The sequence below is a fragment of the Gopherus evgoodei genome, chromosome 1 (assembly GCF_007399415.2).
Source record: "Gopherus evgoodei ecotype Sinaloan lineage chromosome 1, rGopEvg1_v1.p, whole genome shotgun sequence".
Taxonomy (NCBI): domain Eukaryota; kingdom Metazoa; phylum Chordata; order Testudines; family Testudinidae; genus Gopherus; species Gopherus evgoodei.
In genome coordinates, this window is record NC_044322.1 from 325,429,340 (window position 1) to 325,453,145 (window position 23,806).

The window sequence follows — 23,806 nt, forward strand, 5'->3', positions numbered from 1 at the left end:
AGCAAAAGAGAAGTGAAACTGCTGGATTAAAAGTCAGACAGGAGATTGCAAGCTAGCAATACTCAATGTCATCGTAATACATTAAGTATGGATGTTGTGTTGTACTTCAAACAAAGTCAAATCGAACTACATATTGTACTATATTAATGAATGATGAAATGAACCTCTCCAGTTTTTTAATCATTACAAGGGACTGCTTTCCCCCATACTTATATTTTGCTCACATCCACATACATGTCTTTTCATTCTTAGTAATACTATTAATTTGTTTTAGACATTTGATAACTGCTTCCAACTAAAGTGATATAATCAGCAGGGTCATATATTAAAACAGTTGTACAGGTTATGAATATCAACACAGTATAACATTAGCTGATTATACACTATATAAGAAAGTGTAATATATATATATTCCTTTGGGAGGCAGCATTGCATATTGTTAGCACCACATTAAGTAAGAAGCTTTGAACATGCTAAGTAGTATCACCTCCCAATTCAGAGAATGCTTGTAGGAAAAGCATATGACACTTCTTTATGTTTTAGCTGGTGCTAACATATAATCCACTGGGAAAAAAATATTAAAAAGAACACTGACACTATCAGTCTTCATAACTGACATCTTCAATTATAGATGTCAATAACTAGAGACAAGAAACAGCTCTCCTTACCTGAACTAGAACAATCCTCTTAATTAACCACAACTGGCACCTGTACAACAAGTATGCTTAAAAAAAATGTTAAAGAAACATCAAAATGGAAATCAACATCAAAACATTCCAGATAGCATTCAAGAACATACCAGAAGTAGATACCAATAATTCATAGATGACGATTCTAAAAACAACAGATGATGAAAGAAAATGTTACAAATAAAATATATGATAAATAACAAAATTACGTAAGATATTTAAGGCAAGTAAAAGTTAAATCAACTTTTCAGGAAACCAAGTTCTCCACACTATCCTAAACCACACAGGACAATGCCTACATTTGTTAAAAAGAATGCACAGTATTTTAAAGAACATTTAGAGTGGCAGTCATTAAAAAGCTAATACTGGCCAATAATTAGTTAACACTGGTATCTGAGATGATCAGATTCCAATTAACTTTGGAGATCTCTATGGTACCAGTAAGCAAATATTAGCTTTTTAATCTACTTGCGAAACTCAAAATGATTTCTTTTTAACATATATTGCTGACCATTCTGTCATATTCAGATTCTACATCACAATACATAATGGATTAAATTGTGGCCAGTCCTTCACAAGTGAGATGTCACACACACACACACACACACACACACACACACACACAAAGAAGTTGGGGTGGGGAAGGACCATGGCCCTGCCTGCCTACCTCTCTGGATGTAGCCCTTTCTGCATGCGTTCAGAAGGCGCACTGCTTTCTTATATTCAAAGAGATAATGTGCTTGCTGGTACAATACAATACTGGAGCACCTGCTAGGACAATGTACATTTACATCTCTCCCAATGCAGCAATGGTGAAGAGCTATATAAAATAAAGCCTATTTATCAGTAGCAATTACAGTGTAGTCAAAGACTACTAATCTGTAGTTTTCTCAACAGAAAACCCTATTCATAATCTTACTGGAAAAAAGATGTATATAATATATTCAGATCTTTAGTTCTCTCTGGCATACACTGAAAGACAATATAGTTGTTTTTACAAACTCTTGCAGGGAATAAGCATGAATATATTCTGATGCCATGCTTCATGATTTGTTATAAATTGACTATAATGCACTACTCAATTTCTCTATTATGAGCTTTTCTTGCTCCTTGTCAGAATGCTCTCAAATACATATAATTTTAAAATAAAATTATTTTTTTTCATACAGTCTTTGCTATTGATCTCTTGATAACAAGTCTGCGTAACATAGGTTATTTTTACATTAAAACATCATTATTCAAAGCTACTGCTGTTATTCCAAATGGTACATGATGATACTGGAAAGTGTAACCTACCACTTTAACAGCAATTCACATGAAAACACAATTCTAAAGGAATTTCAAAGGAAAAGACAAATAGTGTAGTATTTTATTGGTTCTAATATCCTAAAATCGCCAAAACACGTCCTAAATTACAATACCTATTAAGGGCATTTTTATGTTAGTACCTATTCTGGAAAGCACTTAAATTTTTACTTAAATCCCATTGACTTCAAAAGGACTTTAAGCATGTGCTCAGACTTATGCACAGAATTAGGTGATTTCCTTATCTGTGCATTACAAAAGCCTGTACTGCATGAAGTATTAAATGGAATAATATGACCTTAGATTATTTCAGTTACATTCTCTTGCAAACATCCCCTCAAATGTACAGCAAACCCTTTAATAAAGAATCTCTGCCTTTTACAAAGAACACCCAAAGTTTTAATTATGAGTCTATTCTATCTGACAAATAAGCAAAATTGAGTGCACACAAATATTAAACTTCAAAGATTTATAAAATTTCAGCATGCAGCAGCTGGAATCCACACTTTTACTGTAATCTCACCTAAATTAAAAAATACCTACTATAACAAAAATTAAAGTCTGTAAATCAGGCCTGCACAAGTCATAAAGTGGTGAGGGCCATATCACTCCAAAGAAAAGAGCTGAGGGGCGAACTCACCATGCTCCCCCTAGTGCCGCCAAGTCCCTTCAAAACACAATACCCCCTCCCAGCGTCGTCCCCCACCCCCCAGCACCACCCACCCTGCAGAAACAAACCCTCCTTCCCCAGCGCTGCCCTACCAGAACAACGGTAATGAACCTTGGTAATATGTTACAGCGGGCCCCTAAGGTAGTATAATAAAGGTAAAAGAAAAATGTCTTTTTTGCTAGAAGTAGAATAAGATCTTTCCTCCACTTCGTAATCAATTGCCCTGTTGAATGAATGAGGAAGGCATGGAAGGCAGCACCTCCAGACAGCTGCAACCCTTGGAGAGGGGATGGGAGCCAGACCAGATCAGTAGAACAGGTCCAGCAACTGACTCCTCGCTTGCCTCCTCAGCCTCCCCCTCCCCCCGGCTTGCCTCCTCACCCTCCCCTGCCACTGCCCGCCCACTCGCCTCCTAAGCCCCCCAGTCCCTGGCTGGCCCACTCACCCCCCCCGCCACTGCCCGCCCACTCGCCTCCTCAGCCCCCTCTCCCTTGCTGCCGGCTCACCTCCCCCCCCACTCACCTCCTCAGCCCCCCACCCCCCTGGCTCGACTCCTCAGCCCCCACCACTGCCCACTCGCCTCTCCAGCCCCCCTCCCTCACCCGCCACTTGCCTGGGCCGCACAGTGAGCCCATCTACTCACCCCCCACGGGCTGCACAGTGAGCGCATGCAGGCCGCATGCGGCCCCCAGCCCACATGTTGTGCAGGCCTGCTGTAAATGAATACAAAGAAGGCTCAATGCCTATAATTCTGATTTAGCCTGTAGTTAAGAAAATATGTCATAAAAATCTTAGTGAATTCCAGCAATAGATGAATACTTACTTGACTAATCATATAGTGACATCAATATTTTGGGCAGGCACAGCACCCTGAACTTTGCAGGTTCACAATTTTGGGATAATTTTCCAATACTCTTTCTGTCCTCCTAGTTTCAAATCCAAATTTGTGCAAAATGTAGTCACTTCGTCTACAACACACACAAAAAATGTGTCCCTTCCTTTCTCTATCTCTACAGTCAAAAGTCTTGCTCAGGCAAGAGATAACAAGGATGTGCATAATGCAGTCTCCTCTTCTCAGGTCTCCCTCCTTTCTTCCCATCTTTCCCCTCACCAATTCTTCTAATAAGATGCAATACATTCTACCTCTGCTGCTATGCGTTCTCATTTTCTACTGCATTTCCCATTACTGCATTTTGCTTTATTAACTTTTTCCATCTACCAAACTCTTTTTCTTCTTCACCATTAACATCTTAAACATCTCCCATTCCCACAGTGACACTACACTTGAACAGTCTCCATTCTCCCAAGGTCCAAACCATCTAGAAATTCCGTTATTTTGGCTAGTCTTCTATTACCAGTCAGAGATAAAGGATTGCCCAGTGGTTAGGCTGGGATTTGTGAGACCAGGGTTCAATGCCCTGCTAAACCACAGATTTCCTGTGTAACCACAAGCAAGTCACCTAGTATCTGTGCCTCAGTTCCTCATCTGTAAAATGGGGACAATAGCACTTTCGTACCTGACGATAAATACATCAAAGATTGGGAGGTGTTCAGATACTATGGTATCATGGGCCATATAAGTACCTAAGATAGATCTACTTTTGCCCGCAATAGAAATTTCAAAGATATATACGAATAAAATTGCAACAAACATACACACAACAATCTGGACCTACAAGATATGTACCAAACCTAATCATGTCAAACACATTCTTTTTACATGTGTGTGACCTGGTGGGCCTGGGGAGCCCTCACTGGAAATGCTAACATCAGGGTAGGCTGCAAAAGGGAGAGCAGATATTCCCAATACTGGTGGGTAACACTGAAGTTAAACTCCCCAACAAGTCACAAACTGTGCTTCAGATCCCCACACTGGTTATCAAGAAACAAAAAAAGAAATCACACAGCACCCTTGATTGCATTCCAGTTCTCTGGATCCCAATCAGCACCTAGGCCCAGTTCAGTGAGACATTATTTAAAAAACTCTGCTCACATATATAAAATGTTCTTTTGACCCCAAAGGGTCAGCCATATCACCATGTCAGTAAAGGTTTGAATCTTATACAAAATACCACCCTGCCAGCCAATCCCCTTAGTGTCTAAAACTAAAGGTTTATTATAAAGAAAAAAGGAAGAACAAGGAGAGAGATTTTAAATAGTAAAACAATCACATACATACAAAGATTTCGAAGTCCATATATCAGGTTCCTAGCAGTATCGCTTAGTTTGCTGGCTTGAAAGTCCCACTAGATTAGAACACATCCACATCTTGGATAGGTCATTCAGTCCTTTATTCAGAGCTTAGTTTACAGAAAGGTTATTCCAGAGGTAAGAAGCAGGAATGAAGACAAAATGGAGAAGATGCAGCTGCGTTTTATAGTCTTTTGCCATGCAGCTTGTGCTACCTCAAACACAAGCTGCCCAGCACATAGCCTGGAAACCTTAGAGTTCTGTCTATAAACATGTCCCTGCATGCCTTCTGAGTCATAAGGCCTTGCCTTCTCTCAATGGGTCAGTTGTACAGCTGATGGTCCTTAATGGGCCATCAAGCAGGCTAGGCAGTGCTGATGCCAAACTGCCTGGGGGTGTCACCCAGAAGCATAGCACAAGTTTTGAAATACAGACATACATACATACATATCTATAACCCACAATACAAAGGTGATACAAACATATAAACAAGATTATTGTCCTTGGCAAATTATAACATTTTTGCAGATACCTTACATGGCATATCTGGCATAACTCATTACAATTTTACAATATTGGTATTCAAAATGTCCTCAAGTGTCCCCCGAAGATGTTCCTCCTCATGTCCTTTATCTGTATTTTTACTGCAAGGGTTCTTGGGGCAGGACCTTGGCTTGCATAGGATTAGCAAAACCCTTTTATTGTTACTCTGTATTAGGTTCAAAATATCATCCTATGGCTCATGCATGCTGGGCCAAACAGGGCAGCAAAGCATAGATATCACATTCTGTCTCTGAAAGATGTTTGACTAAATTGTGTCTGGAGAGACTTTCCTAGGGCTTGTCTTCACCTGGAAATCTAATCATGCTATGCGACTGTGAACAGACATAACAGATGATAGGAACATAAACATCACTTGCTGGTCAGCAGACAAGAACAAGTCATGGTCAGCACTGTGTAAACTAGTTAAACTAGGTCCAGCAGCATTTAACCACAGTTAGTTCACACCACACTGACTAGTGAGTGATGGTTAGCACTGTAACATCCCAATAACATGAGGGGGTGAAATTATATGGCCTTGGTTATGCTACTGGGTGAATTCTGTAGCTTGTACTACACAGGTGGTCAGATTAGATCATCATAATGATTGCTTCTGGCCTAAAAATCTATAAACACAATACAATTTCCTAGTAAAGACACAGATGTATGAGATACAAGAAAGAAGCAGGAAGAGACAAATGGGAACAAAAGTAGAGGCAGCTCATGAAATCACCCATGTATTAAGTTCTTATATTAAAACCTGGATTAAGGAAGGGAAACTTCTACTACAAACATTACTGGCTGAGAAGGGTGGAGAGAGAGAGGGAGGGGGGGGGGAGAGAGAGAGAGAGAGAGAGCTATTAACGCCCAAGACTTCACAGTAAAAGAAAACTGTTCATCTTTAGAATCATAGAAAATGTAGACTTTCCCCTCCTAATTCTCAGACTACTGTTCAACACTGCTTTTGGAGTGACTCTTTTAGCAAGAGAAATCTATATTTGGAAAAAATCTAAGATCAATAAAAATAATTGTGTGACTAAACATAGTTAACAATTCTTACATAAACAAGGGCCATCTTGTCATTTGCAAATTACTCATGAACATGTCTATCTTTATTAATGTATCAGTATTGTAAATTGATTTTAAGTCTACCCATAATGCTGAATTAATATTTGCCAAATAAAAATATATCTTTATACTCCCCACACTCCTCAATTACTTATAAAATTGATCAGAAAAACGAGGATAACTTAAATAGCGTAACCACAGCAGTCATGCTGTAAAATGAAAGCTACATTTTCTGCCAATCAGAAGCAAGATGGCACTGTTGCTAAAGATCAAACATTTAATTATATTGTTCTTTTCCCTATGTAAGTATAATCAACATTACTGACCCACTAAAACAAGATAAGTTTTACAGAATGCAGCAGAGTTCACAGAATATAAAATACCCTTTTATAGACTATTAATTATCATTTAATTGGGCTCCAAATTTAACCCCATTTTACATCAGTTCCAATAAACAATTTTCAACTATAGAATACATTTTCCATAATGCATTATGTTCACATGGCAATGCATGACATTTCAATGTCTGGAAAGAGCTGTTTAATTGGAAGGATAATTTTTCATTGTGATTTTAAGGTAAGGAGGCTGTTTCACACCTGCTGAAGGTGGTCTGCACTAAAATAGCATGTATGGGAAAGACTGTAAAGGATAAAAAGCACATTGGAAACTAAGTCATCACCTGTAGAAGTGAGTAGCTAGCTTTCATTAAGTGAATCCAAATCAAAATGAAAAAAAATCCAGTAAAATTAAAGTTAAAAACACTGAGTTCTCTGTTACCTTCAGTGATTTTGCCAGTTTCACATGGTTATCGTAAACTAGAATGTCTACAATCAGATTTCTCAGCCGACGGATGAGAACTTTATCTCCTTCAAGATCACTTTCTTCCACAAGCACCTTCCAAGATGGGTAGGGACATTTTGTACCATCCCATACCTGTGTGAAAAGAAATGATTTAATCAATCTCTTTTAATACTTTTAATGTGCAAATAAAATATTTTAAAAGTTGATTACTTTAGATTAAATTGTTACAAACATATGTAACTATTTATCTTCACATGATTAAATATTTTGAGTCAAAATAGTTACTAAAGTTCCAGTCCTTTCCCTATTAACTTAGAAAAACAAACTTGAAAAATTCCTGCTGAATCAAGTGAAAGTAGTGTGGATCATGGCCCCTATGTTTTTTTATGCTACACATACTCTAAATTGGTATTCACTACTTTTTTCTTCTTCTCCAAACTTTGTCACTCTTTGTGATGAACAAGCCCAGTCCCTCAAAAGGTAAATCTAACATCTTAGCCTGAACACCTTAAGAAAAGCCAGAGATTCAAAAATCAATTAGTAGTGGGGGAGAGTGATGGGAAGTGCCACAGATCTGGTTGTGTAAGTGACACAGACTGCTTGAGGGAATGTCTAGAGAGAATTTGGGACTCTTGTTAACATGGACTTGATTTTCTAGGATGCTTATCAGGCAGTTGGACTGGGAGAAGGAAAAAACTTCTCTCAGGTATAAAAATTGTAGCTGGACCCATGAACTAAGCCCTAGAAATGTTTTGGTGGGTTCTCTCATGGTGCTCAGTTGGAGGAAAGGCACCCAGTGGTGTTTAGCTGGCCTTTCAAATGTTGGATTCCTTTCTTTCAACAGATCTTTTTGCTGCTGTGGAAGGCAGGCCAAAGGAGGAAAAGCCAGTACATGCTAGCAACTCTCTAGAAAGAGCTGTTTTCTCCCAGGGTTGAATGTGTCTGGTGTGGTGGTTCATTATGGACATTTTATTGTCATTTGATATATACCATTCAAATCTGGAATTTTTTATTTGGGTCCACATGGGGATAATTGGCAACAGAGCAAACAACAAGTTTAGGGCTTCATAACAACAGAGACCTAAAGTAAACACTAAACTATTAGCAGTTACTAGCTTCTTAAAATTACAGTTTAATCTATACCCTATGAAATGAAGTGGCAAGGTTATTACCAAAGTAGACAATAATAGTTGTAAACAAATATGGTTCAGAAAGCTGCTGTTTACAGTGTAGGAAAGAAACTAAGGGTAGATAGGGCTATTACAATTAAATGTTGGATATACAAGGAAACACAACCTCAATGGACACTGTTTTCTAGACAAGTCTCAATACATGATGCCAAAGCATGTTTTCCCAAGAGTTAGGATCTGCAGAGGCAATTTGCAAAAGACAGAAAAGACTTCCCTTTTTGTTTACTTCCTGTAGCTTAGATGGAAAGATATCCTCTGTTTGAAGGGCCCTCAAGAGAAGCATTTACAAGAAATACAAGTCATGTGCAAAAAAGCTAGAGAAACCATATGTGCTCAACCTGACAAAGCAGACAAAAGGAGAAAGCCATCCACCCTGAAGACCCAGAGCAAGAAAAGGAACTTACTGCCATGAATCCTAAGTAGTTCTAACTTCCAACAACAACTGCACCAGGGCATAACTGGAACCAAATTTGGATCCAACATCTTACCTGATTTGGAATATCGGTGCCTAAGTTATCTGAGCTATTAAAATGTTGCCAGTATTTTTGTACTTTAAAAAACCGGAATAAAGCACCAAGGATTTCCTTTACTGTTGGTCTCAGGAGTAGAACTGATCAATTGACAGAAAAAGCAGCAGTGTGTGTGGATTTTGAAAATTTCCCTCTCATTTTTCAACTGGCTGTATTTGGAACAACTCCATAGTCCAACACTCAAGAGAGGGAATTGATAAACTCTGATCCAAAGAACTGTTTTCCCCCCTGTCAGATCTAAGGATAACTCTTTAATTTAATTTTTGATAAGTCCTTAGCTCAGAGGTGGGCAAACTACGGTCCGCGGGCTAAATCTGGCCCCTCAGGGCTTTGGATCCTGCCTGCATGATTGCCACTCCAGTGGTACTATGGGCCCCGCGCCGCTCCCAGAAGTGGCCGGCCCCACATCCCTGCAGCCCCTGGGAGAGGGGGGCAGAGGGCTGAGTGCGCTGCCCTTGCCTGTGGGTACCTCCCCTGAAGCTCCCATTGGCCACAGTTCTCAGGAGCCTGCCCTGGCCCCGGTGTGTGCTGCTTCCACTCCAGAGCCGCTCCAGGTAAGCGGTGCTGGGCTGGAGCCCACACCCCGAACACCTCTTGCACCTCGCATCCTAACTCCCCGCCCTGAGCCCCCTGCCACACACTGCCTGCACCCTTCCTGCCCTGAGCCCCAAAGCACCTAGCACCCCTCCTGCACCCCAACCCCCCGCTGCACTGTGCCTCTCTCCTGAGCCTCAATTCCCTGCCCCGAGCCCCCTGCCTGCATCCCAACCCCCTGTCGCACCTCGCACCCCTCCTGCACCCCAACCCCCTGCTGCACCTCACACTCCTCCTGCACCCCAATCCCCTGCCATGAGCCCTCTCCTGCACTCCGCATCCCTCCCTGCACCAGTCCTGAGCCCCCTCTTGCACTGTGCACCCTCTCCTGCACCCCAGCCCCTTGCCCTGAGCCCTCTCGTACGCCCTGCACTCTTCCTCTACCCCAACCCCTTGCCCTGAGTTCCTTCCCGCACACCGCACCCTTTCCTGCACCCCAACCTCCTGTCCCAGCCCTACATTCATGGCCCTACATGCAATTTCCCCACCCAGATGTGGCCCTCGGGCCAAAAAGTTTGCCCTGCCTTAGCAGGAGGAACCTGAAGGACCTATCATCCCTTTTCATACTCATTAGCCACTAAGGCCTCTTCCAAGAAAGACCTTTAATCTGTGGTTCCTGTTCTACTTTCATAGATGTGAGTGAAGCTCAAGATTCCTTCTTAAGCAGTTGAAACACTGGGAATGAGTAGATGGAACCAATATTTTGCTAGAACAAGAAGCCACTGACCCTTTATCTTTAAAGACCTGTCCATTTCTCCATCCCTGGTACTGCAGGGACTAACTCCTGTTACACTACAAATCAAAAATTTTAATCTTGTAAACTTCATCTTATTTATGCATTAAAAATTCAGTTCAGAGTTTTAATTTTTCCTTCTGATAGCTTTTGCTTCAGTCTGAGGTTCTGAGTATCCCTGATTTTAAAAGCAAATTCTCAGAGCAGTTGGTAAGCACTTGCCAATTGCTTTTTGGCCATTTTTTTGCACAGCACTGCTAATGGTCATTTGGTTTATTAGTACTGTGCAACAAATACATTATCAAAAACTGGTTAAACAAATACTATGGGCCATGCACAAAGCCCTGGAAGTAAGTTTGAGTGTTTCTCTGAGTGAACATCAAAAGGTCTATTAGGGCACCTCAATGATGAATACCTTCACATACTTATTCACTGAGCAACTGGTCTGCTGAAAATGATTAAATGGTCAAACAATCATGGCTTTAAATCACAAGAACAAAGACTTAATCAAGAGCACTATCTGAACTATATGAAATGGTGGTGGCACTGTCATGGTATAATTCCCCACTCTGAACCTTAGCGTCCAAAAGATGGGGTACCAGCATGAATTCCTCTAAGCTTAATTACCAGCTTAGTACTTGTAGCGCTGCCACCAACCAGGAATTCCAGTACACTCTGGTCCCCCCAAAACCTTGCCCAGGGACCCCCAAGACCCAGTCCCTCTGGATCTTAATACAAGGAAAGTAAACCCTTTCCCTCACCATTGCCTCTCCCAGGCTTCCCCTCCCTGGGTTACCCTGGAAGATTACTGTGATTCAAACTCCTTGAATCTTAAAACAGAGAGGAAAATTCACCGTCCCCACTCCTTCTCTCTCCCCCTCCCAGACTCTCCCTGAGAGAGAAAGTAATCCTAACACAGAGAGAAATTAACCTCTCTCCCCCTTCCCTCCTTTCTCCCTACCAATTCCATGGTGGATCCAGACCCCCTCCCCTGGGGTCTCACACCAGAATAAAAAAAACAAACCATCAGGTTCTTAAACAAGAAAAGCTTTTAATTAAAGAAAGAAAAAACAGTAAAAATTATCTTTGTAAATTTAAGATGGAATATGTTACAGGGTCTTTCAGCTGTAGACACTGGGAGTACCCTCCCAGCCTAAGTATACAAGTACAAATTAAAATCCTTTCAGCAAAATACAAATTTGAACTCCTTCCAGCCAAATACACATTTGCAAATAAAGAAAACAAACATAAGCCTAACTCGCTTTATCTACCTAGTACTTACTATTCTGGACATATAAGAGACTGTATTAGAGAGATTGGAGAGAAACCTGGTTGCACGTCTGGTCACTCTCAGAACCTAGAGAGAACCACCACCAAACACTAACAGCACACACAAAAACTTCCCTCCCTCAAGATCTGAAAGTATCCTGTCCCCTGATTGGTCCTCTGGTCAGGAGACAGCCAGGCTCACTGATCTTGTTAACCCTTTCCAGGCAAAAGAGATAGGAAGTACTTCTGTTCTATTAACTCTTACTTATCTGTTTATGACAGGCACGGACACTACCTTTTAGCAATTCAGCACAGGCTAGCCAAGGCCCTGCCGAAAGTACGAGCCTTACTTATAGCAAGATCAATGTTTGATAGAGAATCAGACAGACTTTAGCACATAGGCCCCGAGTCCATTAACTATGCCATAACAATATTAATCCAAAAATTTGCATTTTTGAATTTGTCTAACTGCTATATTTAAATATAGTTTTATGCAGTAATATCTTTATGCTATTCCTCCAAAAATGACACTGTCAACATTACTAATACAAACAAATTGATTTACCATGCTGTGGTTTCATCAAAGTTTTACTTTCACAAGTCAAGTCTTTATCTCCCCCTCTCCCAGGCTTGGGCTACACTAGCGGGTGTGTGTGCGTGTGCGGAACTAAGATACGCAATTTCAGCTATGCTATTCGTGTAGCTGACATCAAAGTATCTTAGTTTGACTTACCTGGCCATCCTCACGGCGGCAAGTCGACTGCCGCGGCTCCCCTGTTGACTCCGCTTACTCTTCCTGCCGAGGTGGAGTACGGGCGTCGATTAGCGGATCGATTTATTGCGTCCAGACGAGACGTGATAAATCGATCCCCGATACATTAAACGCTACCCACTAATCCGATGGAGAGTATAGATATGCCCCCAGTTTTTTGATTATATAAAACTGACACAAATGCAAGAATCTATCAAACTTGAAATAAACAGAGAGCAATGAAAGATTAATAATTTAAGAAATTACTTGCCTGTGTCCTTACAAAAGGATCTCTCAGCATGAATGTGTGCTCATTGAGGTAATGAACTATGAACATTTTACCTCCAGTTCATGAAGTGCTTAAATCATTGTATTAATCCTTGTTTGACATCCATTTTACATGGGTTTGCTTGAATTAAACTGTTTGTAACAGCTGTAGGGCATGTTGCAGGATGTACTTTAAGTAACATTCCTTTTTATGTCGTGTAAACAATGTTCTGCTGCTTTAATGAAGGAATAATGCATTATTTTCTGCCTATCTAAAAATACTAAAATATGGCTTCAGATAATTGTTTCTTGGTGTTACTATACATAAAAGCAGTAATACTCAGATGGAAAACATCAGACTGTTTCTTAATTCTTATCACTCAACCCATGGAGGGGTTTCAGGATAAATTCAGTCCACTGTTGCTGTTGCTAATTCAGAAAAAATTACACAGACAGATCCCTTTTCACTTAGCTGATGTTCAGTATTAATTCCCAGAAAGTGCTTTCAAGCAGCGTGACACAGTGTATTTTGTTTCTTTACTCAAGCACTGATCCTGCAAAGAACTTAGACATAACTAGTAAAGGCTAACTCAAATACCTCAAAAAGATAGCATTCTCAATCCATCCATCCATATGCTACATAATGCTACATAGTGCATTAAATTATATCCTGCATATGTTCTAGTGCAGTGGTCCCCAACCTTTTCGTCTGGCAGGTGCCAGACGAAGGACCGTGGCGGTGGTCAAGCATCCGCCAAAATGCCGCTGAATTTCTGCGGCATTTTGGCGGCCATGCCTCTAGATGACGTCGCTTGTCGGCGGCAAGAAGCGTCATCGAGAGGCGTTGCCGCCGAAAAGCTGCAGAAATTCAGCAGCATTTCGGTGGATGCTCGACCGCCAGCCAGGATGCGGGAGCATTTAGATGCCTCCGTGAGCACCGCGTTGGGGACCCCTGTTCTAATGAAACAATACAGAGACATGTACATAAAAGAAGTCTGTTGTTTAACTAGCAACAATGTAAAAACTTAAAACAGACAATATCATTTTTTCAGCATTAAGAAATTCTGTAATTCCTAACTACAAATGCTTGTGAAATCATATTCTGAACACATACCTTGTCAAACCAACATTTGTGAATAATTTTAGAGCAATAGGTGAGCTGAATGTCTTTAAAGACAAATGGAAGTATGAATTAGTATGAAAGTGAATTGGTTGAGGATCATATATTTACTAAAATAACCCTTAAATGTTGAAATGACTTCTATATAACATTATTTAAATATAAGATTAGCAAGTTCATGAAAACCCTGAAACATAAAGCCTTGAAATAAGAATCTAATACTCAATCTGTAACAACTATTTAAATTATTTAAATTGTTTAAAAATCCACCTTGAGAAGAAAGGAAGATCCATCCACTTCTGCTTTCCCTACAAGTTGGCAAGTAAGGTCAAAAAACAGCATTGGCTGGACACCAGACAATTTTGCTGTTGGCCCACAGACTGAAAGATTACTAGCTGCCCACATACGTAGTTCTTCTATTGTTTTCTGTTCTTCTTCTGTGAAGGAGTATGATTTACTAGAGGTTCGAGGCACTATCGGTGCTCCTACGGTTCCATCAAATGTCAAGGATGCAAAGCCAATGCCAGTAATCCCCTGCATCTGTTTATTGTATTCCCTGATCTACAACACAAAAATGGGAAGAAAAAAATATTGACTACAGTGCATAAAATGTATAAAAATTTCAATATTTTATATGCATAAAAATGATTGTTGCCTGTTATTGCTCTTTAAAATATATTATTCCTACAAAATAAGAACACATATGGAGGGAGGAACCAAATGAAAAGAACCCAAAACAAATGAATATACCCAGAAAACTAACTAGAGAAGCAACAGAAAATGCAACCTAACACCAATAAATTCCTGTACTAGCAGGATCCAAAATGTATATGCAAATAAATTACAAATATATCTAGCTCTCATATAGAGTTTTTCATTCATAGACCTCAAAGTGCTTTCCAAATGGAGGTAAGCATCTGCCCTACTTCTCTTTACAGATGAGAAAACAGAGGCACAGGGTGAGGTGAAGGTCAAAAGTATAACTGGGTTAAAAAAAAGTAGGTAAGTTCATGGAGGATGGCATCTGTCACTGGGCACTGTCAAAAGACAGATGATCATTGGTCTGACCCAATATGGCCGTTTTTATTTTCTTATGACTTGCAACGGGTTACTCAGCAGACCACTGGTAGAGCCCCAGGATCATGAGTCCCAGTCCAGCTCCTTATACACTAGATCACACTGCCAGCTAATAAAGTAGATTGTTGAACGCTGCCCCTTCAGTTCCTCAGTAATAAAATACACAATTCTACTCATATGACAACACAATAAATAGATCAATTTTCCCCTTGATTCATGCCTGTAACTTACCTTAATAGGAGTTCAGAGACCTAAATATGCTTTCTCCTGCTGCTCTGCAATGGACACCTCCTGCCAGATGACTGATTTAACATGCCACTATGGGCATGTCTACACTTACCTCTGGAGCGATCAATCCAGCAGGGGTCGATTTTTTGCATCCAGTGAAGATGCGATAAAATCGACCGCCGAGCACTCTCTCGTAGACTTCGGTACTCCACCAGAACGAGACGGGGTTGACGGGGAAGACACCGCGTTAAGTAGATTTAAGTATGTTAACTTCAGCTATGTTATTCACGTAGCTGAAGTTGCATAACTTAGATAAATCCCCCCCCCACCCCACCCCCCGCCCCGTGTAGACCAGGCCTATGTAATGAATTCTGAAAAGCTCAAATCCTGAAGTGTTCCCTCAAGCAGCAGGCAGTCTGCTCCTTATATTCTCCAGTCTCTACGTGATGTCAATAGGACATCCTCACATACATGATATGATCCATAAACGGGAGCTCTAGGCACTGGCGTACTTCGCCCTATTTAACTTAAGAGATGGCTATCAAAAAGGTAATAATTGTTCAGAATAACTCATTTGAATAATTTTGCCATTTCTCCATCTTAGAACATAGCCATGCTGTAAAGTGATCAGTACAGAGTTCCTAGTGCCCTGTTTTCAGGGCATTTAAATACTCTAGCAATTTAGAAAATAGCACAAACCCAAAAGAATCTGTACTATAAAACTGTTCTAAACTGTAAGAGATTTAATCAAGAATTTGTCAACATTTCCAGACCATAATTTGTAACATAAGTATACAAACAAATAAATAAATAAATAAATTAACAAACAAACAAACTTTGTGAATTTGTAAACAAAGCAGCTAAAGAGGGCTTGACATCAGGGAGTCCTTTAATCTTTGCCAGTTTAGCATAAGCCCTGTCAAAAATTATAAATACCTTAAGGATCCTTTCTAGGATAAAGTCCGACCTTACATGCACTTATATATTCTCTAGACCTGACAGATGAAGTAAGCAGCATTTCATGAGGTAGCTTTTCCTAAACATAATGTTGTAAATTTTAATCTGTTGACCTTTAGCTAAAATCAACCCAAAACAAAAAAAAAAACCAGAAGAACAAAAGAGATAAATCTGGAAAGTATACATTTTTCATAATTCTTTTGAACTGAATCAACTCTGTCTCCTAACTCCCACCTCAATGTAAAAAAAGTAAGCTTCTGTTATAAATAGCATGAACCCATGATGAATGAACAGCCTTTAGCTCTGCTGCAGACATTGGCAATATATTCTATACTTGCACAAAACTATGCAGCACTGAGGGAAAAAGAAAGCCTTTTTCTCCAGTTTTATTCATTTATCTATGACCAAAAAGATTTCAGCTATATCATCAAATATTTTATGTGGCATTTCAAATGAGTCTCCCTCACAGATGTTTTGCGTTTATTTCCCATTTATTTGTTCAATAATTTATCAAGTACCCATTGCCATAGTATCTCGGCAACTTACAGACTGAAAACTTACCACTAGACCTATGAGAGAGAAGTTTATGAAATTCAACTTTCTATGTAAGAAACTATACTGGCTCATGTGGAATCCTTTGAGCTCTCATCTATCCCTTCAATTTAGACTATTTTCGCCAATTATAGTCTTGATTTCATGCTCCTTTCTATGGGTTCTGTTTGTGTGTGCCACGCTCCTACAGTCTCTATGAGTAAAAGACAGTTACTCACCTTTGTAACTGTTGTTCTTCGAGATGTGTTGCTCATATCCATTCCAGTTAGGTGTGTGCGCACCGCGTGCACATTCATCGGAAGATTTTTTACCCTAGCAACACTCGGTGGGTCGGCTGGGCGCCCCCTGGAGTGGCGCCACCATGGCGCCAGATATATACCCCGTCGACCCAACCGCTCTTCAGTTCCTTCTTGCCGGCTACTCCGACAGTGGGGAAGGAGGGCGGGTTTGGAATGGATATGAGCAACATATCTTGAAGAACAACAGTTACAAAGGTGAGTAACCGTCTTTTCTTCTTTGAGTGCTTGCTCATATCCATTCTAGTTAGGTGATTCCCAAGCCTTACCTAGGCGGTGGGGTCAGAGTGAGATGTGGCAGAATGAAAAACTGCTGAGCCAAAGGCTGCATCATCTCTTGACTGTTAAACCAGAGCATAATGGGAAGCAAAGGCTGCACGACATATCTCCTGGATAGGTACACGAGCCAGGAAGGCAGCAGATGAAGCCTGAGCCCTGGTAAAATGCACGGTGATGTGGCTTGGGGAAAATGAGCCAAATCATAACAAGTGCGGATGCACACCGTCGCCCAAGATGAGATCCTCTGAGAGGAAAACGGTAGGCCTTTCATTCAGTTTGCTATCGCGAGAAAGAGCTGGTGCGTTTTACGAAATGGTTTTGTCCGCTCAATATAAAATGTGAGCGCTCTAGGGACGTCCAGGGAGTGCAACTGTTGCTCCTGTCGCGTTGAGTGTGGCTTCGGGAAGAAGACCGGGAGAAAGATGTCCTGGTTAACATGAAAGGCCGAAATCACCTTAGGGAGAAAAGCCGGGTGTGGTCGCAACTGCATCTTGTCTTTGTGGAACACAGTGTACGGCAGATCCACCGTAAGAGCCCTAAGCTCGCAGACTCGTCTGGCCGATATAATGGCTACGAGGAAAGCTGTCTTCCAAGACGGGTATAGCAGCGAGCAGGTTGCTCATGGCTCGAATGGGGGAGACATAAAAGTCTGGTTAAAACCAGGTTGAGGTCCCAGGTCTAGGCTGGGCGGCGTACTTGGGGGTATAAGCACTCCAAGCCCTTGAGGAACCTCAAAACCAGAGGGTGTGAGAACATGGAACGACCACCTTCGCCTGGGTGGAAGGTAGAGATGGCTGCCAAATGTACCCTCAGTGATGATACTGCTAGGCCCTGCTGTTTGAGAGACCAGAGGTAGTCCAAAATAGAGGGGATTGAGACCTCAGTGGGAGTAAGATTAAGCATTTCGCACCAGCAGGAGAAACGCTTCCACTCGGCCAGGTACGTTGACTGGGTGGAAGGCTTCTTGCTACCCAGGAGAACTTGTTGTACTGATTCAGAGCAACGTAACTTTGACTGGTTTAGCCATACAGCAGCCACGCCGTGAGGTGAAGAGCCAGCAGGTCAGGGTGGCGAAGCCTGCCACAGTCCTGAGTTATGAGGTCTGGGTGGAGTGGCAGGGTAATTGGGTTGGCTATCGATAGGTCAAGCAACATGGTGTACCAGTGCTGCCTGGGCCACGCTGGAGTGATCATGATGATGCGCGCTCTGTCCCTGCAGAGTTTCAGCAGGACCGTGTGAACCAGCGGGAATGGTGAGAAGGCATAAAGGAGCTGGCTCTTCTACGGCATTAGGAAAGCATCTGAGATTGATCCCGGGGAGGGACCTTGGAAGGAGCAGAACATCTGGTATTTCCTGTTCACGCGGGAAGCGAAACAGGTCTATGTGGGGAAATCCCCACTTCTGGAAAACAGAATGCATAACATCCGGGTAGATCAACCACTCGTGAGACAGGAAAGACCTGCTGAGTCGATCCGCCAGGGTGTTCCGAACGCTTGGGAGAAAGGAAGCTACCAGATCTATCGAATGGGCTATGCAAAAGTCCCAGAGTTGGATGGCCTCTTGACAAAGGGGGGAGGACCGTGTCCCTCCCTGTTTATGTAGTACATGGCTGTTGTGTTGTCTGTAAACACTGAGACACAACGGCCTTGCAACTGTTGCTGGAACGCCTGGCATGCCAGGCGGACTGCTCTCAGTTCTCGGACATTTATGTGTAATGTCAGCTCCTGAGAAGACCAAAGGCCTTGAGTACGAAGGTGACCGAGGTGAGCACCCCAGCCGAGAGATGACATGTCCGTCGTCAGGGACATTGAGGGCTGAGGCGGATGGAACGGCATCCCTGTACACACCAGGGAGGGAGTTAGCCACCACTCTAGGGAGCTTAGGGTGCTCGAGGGAATGGTGACTATCGTGTCTACCTGCTAGGGTGCCCCTTCAAAAGTTCATCTTTGGTCCCGGTGATGGTTTCGAGGGACCTTGATTTTGGCTCCGTTGGGGTCCTGACGGTCATCTGCGACCACCTCGGCCGCGCTGCCTGCCGAAGTCCTGTCTTTGTCTAGGCACAGAGTATGGGTGGTGAGGCTGGGGATGGAAAGGCCTGCGTTGGGTCACCGGCGTATGCATGCTGAGAGAGCACATTATGACCCTGTTGTCCTTCAGGCTTTGCAGCCTGGGTCAGTCTTTTCCGAGAAGAGGCCTTTACCATCAAATGGTAAGTCCTGAATGGTATACTGCAGCTCCGGTGGGAGGTTTGAAACCTAAAGCCATGAGATGCGCCTCATGGCAACACCTGAGGCCAGAGTCCTGGCTGCTGAGTCTGCTGCATTCAACGAGGCCTGGAGGGAAGTTCTGGCCACCTTTTTCCCTTTCTCCAAGAGGGCAGCGAACTCTTGGCGGGAGTCTTGAAGGAGAAGCTCCGTAAACTTACCCACAGCCAACCAAGTGTTATAATTATAGCAGCTAAGCAAGGCTTGTTGATTTGCCACCCGCAGCTGTAGGGGCCCTGCCTAGTACACCTTGCGGCGAAGAAGGTCCATTCGCCTAACCTCCTTTGATTTCGAGGCTGGCGCCTGCTGTCCGTGGCGTTCCCTCTCATTAACGGACTGGACGACTAGTGAGCAGGGAGGAGGATGGACATACAAATACTCGTACCCTTTAGAAGGCACCATATATTTATACTTGACTCCCCTTGCCGCAGGAGGGATAGAGGCTGGGGACTGCCATATAATATCGGCATTGGCCTGGATGGTCTGAATAAACAGTAGGGCCACTCTAGTGGGGGCATCCGCCGATAGAATGTCCACTACCGGGTCCTCTACCTCTGGGACCTCCTCCACCTGGAGGTTCATATTGAGTGCTACCCTCCTTAGGAGGTCCTGATGGGCTCTCAGGTCGATTGGAGGAGAGCCCGAGGAGGATGTTCCTGCTACCGCTTCATCTGGAGAAGAGGAAGAGGAGATGCTGGCGACGAGCGGGTCCTGGGTGGCCTGTTGCTCCTGGGCGATCTTCTGCTCCAGAGGAACCTGGGAATCCGGTGGGTGAACTGAGGCTTCCTCCACAGCAGTCAGAGGGGGACAGCCAACCGGTCCTCTGATGAGACAGAGTGGGACGGAACTACTGGTACGCCTTGGGCCTGGTGGTATGCCCAAGGTGTCCAGAAAGACAACTGATGGGGTCCTTGGTGCTGGTCCTGGGTCTCTTGGAAGACTCTGGTGGGAACATCAGAATCGCGGTCCTGAGCATAAGAGCTGTCCGCGTGGGACGACACTGATGCGTGTCTGGATGGCTATGGAGGTGCTGAAAAGCCCTGGCCAGAGTGGCTTGTTAAAGCACAGTGAGTAGTTCTCAAACCACGGTAAGCAATTATAAACTATAAAAGAGCTACGTAATTAGCACTTAAACTAATTTTAAATTTAATTAAATGTAGATAAAGCTAACCTGTGAATTTAGTAAAAGATGACAACCTTTTCTTACAAGAAATGCTTTTTATTATTCCTGGAATCTTGGCTGATGGCAAAAGAGAGACTCTCTGGAATAAATAATTATCACTATAGCAAAACATCTAATAGGGGGAAAAAATACAATGAAACAGATGGTATGGACCTTGCCTGCAGTGACTAAGCAACTACCTTCACTTATGGTTTAAGGGAGTTTCTGGACAAGAAATTTTAAACCTGAAGAATTGAATGTGAAATCCTGACCCCACTGAAGTCAAAGGCAAATTCCAGCTGACTTCAATAGGACAGGATTTCACCGGGAATATATTTGCACAACAGCTGCTAATCTCCAATGCTTCACGTAAAAAGCCAAATATATCTGGATTCAAAAAAACATTATCTACCTAGTTCAACAGAAGGGAAAGTGTGATAATAAACTGAATATTAGACTGGATAATAACATCTCTGAGGTAATTTTCCATCAAAACTGATTGTTAAATTATAAAGGCAAGAGCAATGTAAGAGACTATTACAAAACTACTGCTGTCATAGATCACCAAAATACCTCACAAAGACAACATAAAGCTCATCTATAACTGCTACAGCAAGAAGAATCTAAACTAAATCTGAAAATTGATTTCCAGCTGCATTAGGAATTGAAGACAGCCTTTTCAAACCTGGATGCCACAAGTTCAAAGGCTTGATCATAATTTACATATTTCACAAAAGAATGTCTGGTAATTTCAAGCAAAGGGTTTGTTTGTTTCTTAAACAATATTTCACTGCGGATAGAGTCTTCTCTGATAAATTCCTTCTTAAACTGAAACCAGGCAAAGAATATACTGTATGTTGCTATAAGGCATTGGCAAAACAGTAAAATTATTATTAAATGCAACTTAGTTAACTTTTACTATTCTAAATTTGCCAGGCGATTGAACCTTGATCAGCTCAATCAGATTCTCAGATTATTCCCGACATAGAAGATTGGGGGATGCCTGTAACAGCTGCTTTTATGAAAACATTTTCCTTCCCAAAATGATGTCTTCTGGAACATTACCTTATATTTTGTAAATGTTTTGTCACATTCCTTTAAATGTACTAATCCACAATTTAAACTGGTTTCGATAATATGGTATCCTGATTATATTCTCTTTCTGTGTCCCCAATGTTAATTAAATCTTTGTGCATATATTTAAACAGAATACTAACAAAAATAAATTACTAAAAGCTGCTGTAGACACCCTCATTCTAAGGAATGATTTGAAGAGAATGTTCACCAGCTTCTGAAATAGAACACATTTAAAAAGATACAATTTGGATGCTATGCTGAGCAAGCTTTTCCATGAATTTCTGCCAATGCGCAGAAATAGCTGATCTGGGTGGATAGTTTCAAGCTTGTGATAGCGTGTATTTGTTTAAAAAGTGTACAAACACTAAATAGGATTTGCCTCTAAGGCAAATGCATTACACCACTATGGCACTTAACCATGAAGGAGGCTATGTGCTATAAATGTGGTGGCCTCAGTCCAGATTCTAGTGGACAGATGTCTACACCAGGGCTGGCTCAAGGCACCAGCATCCCAAGCATGTGCTTGGGGCGATATTTTTCAAGGGGCGGCACTCCAGCCGCCCCCCCCCCTTTTTTTTTTTTGCTTCGGGCGGCAAAAAACCTGGAGCCAGCCCTGGTCCACACCAAACACACAAAAAGTCACAAACAGTGTTATCATGATTGTTGGCATCTTTATTGGCAGTCTCAGTAGAGGATCAAGGATGAAAAAAGCATTGACACTAAACTACTCTTAACTTTTGAGATGGTCCCACCACCAAGTTAGGTTAGGGTCACATGGAGAACTGTCATACTTGATCAAACCTGTGCTCTGTCTTGTCCACTATTCTGTCTCAGAGAGTAGCCAGCTCTCCATAACCTTTAGAGGAACGTTAAGGAAACATGCAGTAGATGGATCTGGGGTAATCAGCCTCCTCCATGAAGGTCTCATGCTAATCCTAAATAGCTAGAAATGTGTTTAAGCCAATACTGCATTTTCTTGTGCTACAATTTCAAAAAGCACAACATCTTTTCTTTCGTTTTAAAATCAAGGATAAAAAAGCTATTGTGGATGAATTATGCTTTAATTTATTTGCCTGATTGAATGTTGTGGTGGTGAAGAACCACCTACTCATTACAGTTATATAGCTACCTTCAATACAATTCAGATACTGCATGTAACCTTTCAAGCAATATCACTAGCTGAAATAAAATACATTACTCTTCTATTAGTAAGTACTCCTGTTGACTCTTCACCTTAAGGTATGGAACCAAATTTCTAAACATGCTGGCATCTTTGCTTCAGATCTAATGCTGAGACTAATTCAGAAGAAAAATCTTCTTAACTTGTATTGGATTCTTAGCTTAAAATTTAGGATGGAATTCAGGAGCAGGAGAAATACTGAAGATGTGAACAACAGATGGCAAAATGCTGTGTGTGTGTGTGTTTAAAAAGTGTCAACATTTTAAAATATTCTGGGATATCAGATAGAACCAACTGAATTATTTTACAGATATTCCTTCAGATCAAGTAATATTTCATAAACCACACATATGCACATATTATTACAAGACTATCCATCAATTTAAAAAAATTGTAATAAGAGCGAGTACACATTTCTGTGAAAGGTATTCTGCAATAGTGCAAAACTATAACTTTTATAGACCTATCAAACTAATAGCGAATTGGACCAACAATCAAGTACAGATATCATCATAGTAATGACAAATGATGCTCCACTTGTCATGTAAGCCCTGTTGAAATCAAAGGAACTGCTTACATGAGGAACATGAGAAAAACTGGTCAAAATTCAGTGTATTGCAAGATGTCTGTCACTTTTCCTGAAGACAGTGATGACTGATAGATTATTAAAATGTAAACCTTAAAAAAAGAATGACTTTTTTTTCCATTTCATATCCTTTGTACTGAAATACAGTAACTCCTCACTTAACATTGTAGTTATGTTCCTGAAAAATGTGACTTTAAGCGAAACGACGTTAAGCAAATTCAATTTCCCCATAAGAATTAACGTAAATGTGGGGGTTAGGTTCCAGGGAAATTTTTTTTGCCAGACAAAAGGCACTATATACATTTTAAACAAGCAAGTTAATACAGGTATAAGTTTTAAACAATTTTAAAGAAACAATTTAATACTACAACCATCATTGCTCAGTATGGAGCAATGGGAGGTGCCCACTCCTTACCCCAAGCAGGCACAGC

The 23,806-nt window shown here is 41.6% G+C and overlaps 1 protein-coding gene across 9 annotated transcripts in view; it reads right to left on the minus strand.

The window, feature by feature from the left end:
- The window catches only part of POT1 (protection of telomeres 1), a 159,405-nt gene that overhangs the window by 40,582 nt on the left and 95,017 nt on the right, over nt 1-23,806 (minus strand). For all 9 annotated transcript variants that reach the window (XM_030549168.1, XM_030549170.1, XM_030549169.1 and 6 more), the window contains 2 exons: nt 13,988-14,278; nt 7,240-7,395 (listed from right to left, as the gene is read on the minus strand). In XM_030549168.1, the coding sequence (XP_030405028.1) occupies nt 7,240-7,395; nt 13,988-14,278 (447 nt within the window). The remainder of the gene's footprint in view (nt 1-7,239; nt 7,396-13,987; nt 14,279-23,806) is intronic.